The following is a 5969-nucleotide window of genomic DNA, read 5'->3' on the forward strand; positions in this document are numbered from 1 at the left end:
GCCCATTTTTCCTGCTTCTAATAAGCCCTGACAACCAGATAATCTGTGTTATTCACTGTCAGTGCTCATAAAGTTACAGCTGATCAGTGGAAAAACTCACTTTCCATTGAAATTTTTAAAGTTCAGTTGCGGACACAAATGGATAAAACAAATAAAACAAAATACAGACAAAGAATTGGATAAAAAGTTCCAAAAACTAAAACTCGTCTCTGATCAATATTCAGGAAATAATCTGCTCAAAATTCATCCAAAATCTCTGGTTTTACACAAACTTCCTGCAGTTACTGAGTTCACCGTTTGTGTGCATTGTTCAGTTTATCAGCTGGTCTCTCCTGTTACACATTAAATATAATACGAAATATCCATAAAATACAGTCCGTTTGCTGCAGTTTCCCTGAAGGAAAGCAGTCGGGAAAACCAGCGACTTCCTGTCATCCAACTGTAGGAACTGATTCCTGACTGGAGGGAGGACTTTAAGTGTGACTCTTGCTTTCAAGTTGAGGCTCACACACACACACATACACACACACACACTGATGGAGGATTAACGTCAGCAGGATCGTCTCCTTCCTCCTTTATCCTTTACTGTTTCTGTTGCGGCTTCTTCTGGGTGCGTTGTTTATGCCCATCGATGAACTCTGCCCAACTAATCCGACCCACTCTTGAGATTAACAAACCCATTATCACGTACCTGCATCTCCGTTTCCCTTCCCTCAATGCTTTCACTCCTAATCCCTCCCTCTCGCATCTGTGTGTGAGTGTATTTTGGATTATACGGAGAATTAGTTTGACTTTTTTTTCCCTCTCCTCATGCCCTCTGCTTATCTAATGCTCTGGGCAGTGGATCAGGGTTAGGAGGTGCCAGTTGGATGTGTGTGTGTGTGTGTTTATTCATCGGTTTTAATGTCTTTTTTACAGGACGGAGGGAGGGGTTGAAGGGATGAATTCTGGGTGTTTTTTTTATCTCCCCTTAAGGGTGGAGAAAGGGAGGATATGTGCATAGACGAGCTGTCACTCTGTCCGTGGGTCCTGCATGTTTCCTTTTTCCTTCTTTGCTGAGAGTTTCCCTCCCGTGCGTTGCATGCGCCGCCGCCGTGCAGCCCGTGAGCAGATTCTAGAGCGCTGTGGTCGTCTGAAGGTGTATGATGTGTACTCTGCCGTCTGAAGGTGTGTCCTTCTGCCTCTCTGCAGCAGCCAAGAGTCTCCTCAACAAGAAGGCAGACGTCAAGGTAAGCTAGCTCGTCTCTTCTTTTACATCCTTGGGACGTCCTTCCGGCCGCCGAGACGCCCCTTTAACTTTTATTGTTCCATAAATATTGAAGGCTGATGCGTTAGAGGTGACTGGACTTTTTGTTGAACTGCTGTCACGTTCACTTTAATGTTTTCAACGTTGGCCTTAAAGGAACAGTGTAAGCATCCTGTGTGTGTGTCTGTGTGTGTGTGTGTGTGTGTGTGTGTGTGTGTGTCACTTCCTGAACTTTTCTGTTGTTCTGTCACGTTGGAGCTCAGAGATTCATCGATACTATAGTCTGTAGATTTGTATGATATTTATCAGGTAATGTGACATTATTGAGTCTTTTTTTAAGGGTGAAAAAGAAATAATGATAAAACTGAACAAATAAAGTTGATAAATATCCAAACTACTATATTTTGTTAGGGTTAGGGTTAACTACAATATTCAATATACTATAAATATATTATTCTGTCACTAATACTGCTATTCTTTAAGGATTCAGCTATTATTAATATTTATTCATTATTTATTACACTGTAGCAAACATATATTTCTAACTTCTATATATCGTATTACAATGAACATACTTCCTATTTCTTTGTTTATATTTTACTATGTTCTATATATAGTTGTTAGATCTTGTAATATAATACACATTTTAATGTTATTTATATTTCTTTAACGTAACAAAGTGTTTCTGATGCACAAGAAGTTCTGAATGAATTTGAACTATATCAGTACTTTGTGCCAACTTTATGATTCCAAACTAAAACTGAACTAAACTAGGTGTGAGAAATAATTTTATTTCACTGAAATAAACAAACAAGCTGAAACAATATTGTGTACTTACAAAACAAACAAACAACAACAAATAAAGGAAGGAAATGTCTTCAGTTTTAGTCCAACGTGTCGACACAACAAGCACGAGGAGTTATTGGTGATATTTGTTTGAGGCTCTGGATGTCTACATGACCGTTGGTCAGTGTGTTTGTATTAGAATATGAACTTCTTAAATCTTACCACTGACAAATACCCCAATATTGTAATAAAAAATAACCAAAATAACACTGAAACTAATAAAAACTAAACATTTTAAACAATAAAACCTAAAGTGAAACCAGTGAACCCACTCTTGAAACTAAACTGAAGAGAAAACAAACATTAAAAATGAAATAAAAATAAAAACTAATGACAAATACAAAACTATAATAACTTTTAAACTTACTTTATATATGATTAAATGAATATAAATACAGGTGTGACTTTAGATTTTGCCTATATAGTATTATCTTATACATTATGATCCAAGTAGCACAGTTAACATCCATCATTGTAGAAATAGTTTATTATAAGACATTAAATATTACAAAGTCATGTGTATTAAAATAGACAATTAGCCAAATTGGCAACTTTTCCCAATGAAGACAATGTTCAAAAAGATAGAAAGTAGCTTTATAACAACAATAATAGTAAAGAAAACATAGCAGTGTGTGCTGAAATGAAATAAAATAAAAGATTAAAATATAATAAGTCACAAGGATAGACAAGAAATATTGTGTAAATTTACATACAAGTTATAAAAGTGTTTTTAGAAGGGAATTAAAGATTTTGAAGTTTCAGGGAGTAACTTTTACTTTTATACTTTTATACTTCATTTCCGAGTAAAGTAAATAAATGTGTGTACTTTTCCAACCTCCTTAAAACAAACAGTAATGATACAATACGAAATATAACCTAAAGAAAGCAAGGACACTTCTTAACTTCTGTCCTTACTGAAGTGGATATTTAGCACTTTTATTTTGAAGGTTGCACCCTCTCACTCCTGATGCTAACTTCTCTCTAACCGGCTGCTTTGATGGGGGTTGGGGGAGGTTGTGTAACCTCCTCTCCACTCTCAGTTTGGCACAGCGGGCACTGCTCATCACTCCTCTGCAGACATTTTTCACCCAAAACATTTGCCGGTGCCAAAGCGAAGCTCATTAAAGTATTGCTTTCATTTCCTGGAGAGAATCCTCAGACGCTGAATCTGCAGACGTTATCGGTGCACCTCTGCTTCCCCTCGTCAGTGTGTGAGCGTCAGTGTGTAATGTAATGCTGCAAATGTATGTTTGTGTGTATGTGGCGTCAATGCATGTGTGTGTTTGCGTGAGTCAGTGTGAAGCTTCTGTGTGAGCAGTTCAGTGTACTCTGTATCGGAGGTCGCCGGTTAAATTCAGAGCTCCAGACGTCCAGAGGATGATTGTTTGATCTTATAGGAATATTACATATCATTTTATATTATTATGTTGTGTAGCACAAGTTATTATCTTGTATGAACAACCGTGTCTTGTGCAGAAGATACTAACCTCCGCACACACAATATGGATCTTTTTATTACAACAGCTCTCTGAATTCTTCTCCTTTTTGGGAATATCCTGATAAAAACGGTGCTGTGGATCATACAGTATAAGATGTGCCGCTTCTCAATCTCATAAACTAGCTTTTTTGCATCTCTAGCAGAAAGCAAACATCTCCCACTTGCTCGTGTTGACTGATGACTCTCCACACTTGGTTGCAGCAGGTTTGAGGTGGAGGAAGTGTACGAAACTTCTCAAAAAATAGAACCAGAGCGAAGGTTTCTTTTTCAAACAAGCAATGCTCAGCCTGTTTGCTGATGGAGCAGGTTAGGACATCTTCATTAGGACAAACTAAAACTATCTGACCTCCGCTCTACTTGTTGTTCATCGCTCGTAGCGTCCGGTTGGTTTTCCTGTCCCGAAAATGTGTCTCCTCCTCTTCAATTAGTATAAATTCAGCTGTTGTCTTATGTTGCACCAGTTGGGTGCAGGATAGGGTTTAGTGCAGTGGTTCCCAACCTTTTTACTTTTGTATCATTCAGTAAAAAACATATTTTATAAATAATTAATATTATATTCAAAACTGTACAAAGAACCCAAACAGTGAACTCAGTAACTGAAGGAAGTTTGTGTAAAAACGGAGTGATTTTGGATGAATTTTCGAGCAGATTATTACCTGTTTAGGGAACTTTTTATACAATCCTCTGTCTGTATTGTGAATTTTCTATTATTTTTTAACAATCATGCAGACTTAATAGGCTTATTTTTAGACAAGTTCCTGTCCCTGGTTGTTGGCCATTGTTCTATTAGAATTTACTTTACATTTCTTCACAGAAGTGAGCCAAACACTGAGATACAGGCCTACTGTGTATATTTTTTAAGAAGAAGGCCTCACGACCGCCTGTGAAGCTTTGGCGACCCCTAGTGGGGGTCCTGACCCCCCGGTTGGGAACCACTGGCTTAGGGAACAGGGCTCCCATTACAGACTTTAAAACAATAGCAGTGTGCAAGGGAATAATTAAGAAGTGTTGAGCAAACACTTGAAATCCTTCAGGGGATTTTATGCAACAAATCTTTCTCTAAGGCTTCATTAGATGATAATTTAAGGGCAACCTTTGCCTACGAGCTTTTATACAACCGGGGCTGTAAAAGATCTTATTCACACAAGATTATAATTTTATACGTAGAGGAGATATTATTTGTATCAGGGCTGCACAATATAGTAAAACCATCATATTGCTTTGACAGATATTGTGATATGAGTCACTTTACAAACTATTGAAATGATGATGTAAGATTTTTTTTGTGGTCTGTAACAAACAAATATGTTTCCTTAAACCTGGAGAAGAATATTTATAGACCAGAGTTTCTCTGCAGCTCTACAGTACTTTACATTATAATGCTGTTTGTCACATTTTACCTTTAAAAGAATTGGAGCTTCCAGCGATTTGCATATCGCACTTATACCATATTCTGATTCTGATAATATTGCAATTATTATTCAACCTTATTTAGTAAATATATGTGTAGATATGGAAGATAATTACTTTATGCACACAGTAGATGGATGTTTTTGCACAGAAAAAAGAACAAACTATAAACTTTTTGGAGAACTTTACCTTTTGGAGTTGAAGTGTGTATTTAATATAAAAGCATCTGGTCTCTCTCATCCTCTCCTCTCTGTGACACTCTCTCTTTCATTAACCTAATCTCCCTTTTCCTCCTTCGGCCTCCTTCCTCTTCCTCCCTGTCCTCTACCCTCCTCCCCTCTCTCTCTCCTCAGGGTGGCCTGATGCTAATCTCAGATTATTTCCCCACCAGATGATTAATCTATCATTACATAATCTCAGCTTCTCCTTTGCTGCACCCTGACGTCACACACATGCACACAACCCCGGAGCTATTTCTGCATTAGCACAGACGCCCTCCCTCCTCTCCCTCCTCTCCCTGTCTTACACACTCGTTTCAGTTTCCAGCCATTTCCTGGCAATATGCTCATTTTTTTATTTCCAGGCAGGTGCAGTAACTAAGGGCAATCAGCGAGAGTTGAAATCGATTGTTATATAATGGTTGTGGTAGAGTGCTTCATCATCCTTAGAGGGGAGTGACATTTAAACTGAGGACTGGTGGCTCTGTTGTAAAAGTCATAATAAGAAAAAGACTGTTTTCTTGAGCTTTTACACCCAAAATTAACACCTCACAGTATTATTATTTACAGTAACTGCTCTCGTATGTCCTGATACTGAGGAGTGTGTGTGCACATTGAATAACACAGTAAACTGTGTTTTGGTGAGTTGCAAGTTAAATCGTGGCTAAATTAGGCATCATTTAAATGCTGTTAAAGGTCCAGTGTGTAACATTGAGGAGGATCTATTGTCAGAAATATAATATTCATAGGT

At 37.8% G+C, this 5969-nt stretch overlaps 1 protein-coding gene across 1 annotated transcript in view; it reads left to right on the plus strand.

Moving 5' to 3' along the window:
- The window catches only part of LOC118333130 (calcium/calmodulin-dependent protein kinase type II subunit beta), a gene marked incomplete in the record, with an annotated part of 45950 nt that overhangs the window by 23662 nt on the left and 16319 nt on the right, over positions 1-5969 (plus strand). The window contains 1 exon segment of the mRNA XM_035668667.1: positions 1195-1229. Within this exon segment, the coding sequence (XP_035524560.1) occupies positions 1195-1229 (35 nt within the window).

Source organism: Morone saxatilis, unplaced genomic scaffold, assembly GCF_004916995.1.
Source record: "Morone saxatilis isolate NCDOM2014 unplaced genomic scaffold, NCSU_SB_2.0 Contig21, whole genome shotgun sequence".
Classification (NCBI taxonomy): Eukaryota; Metazoa; Chordata; class Actinopteri; family Moronidae; genus Morone; species Morone saxatilis.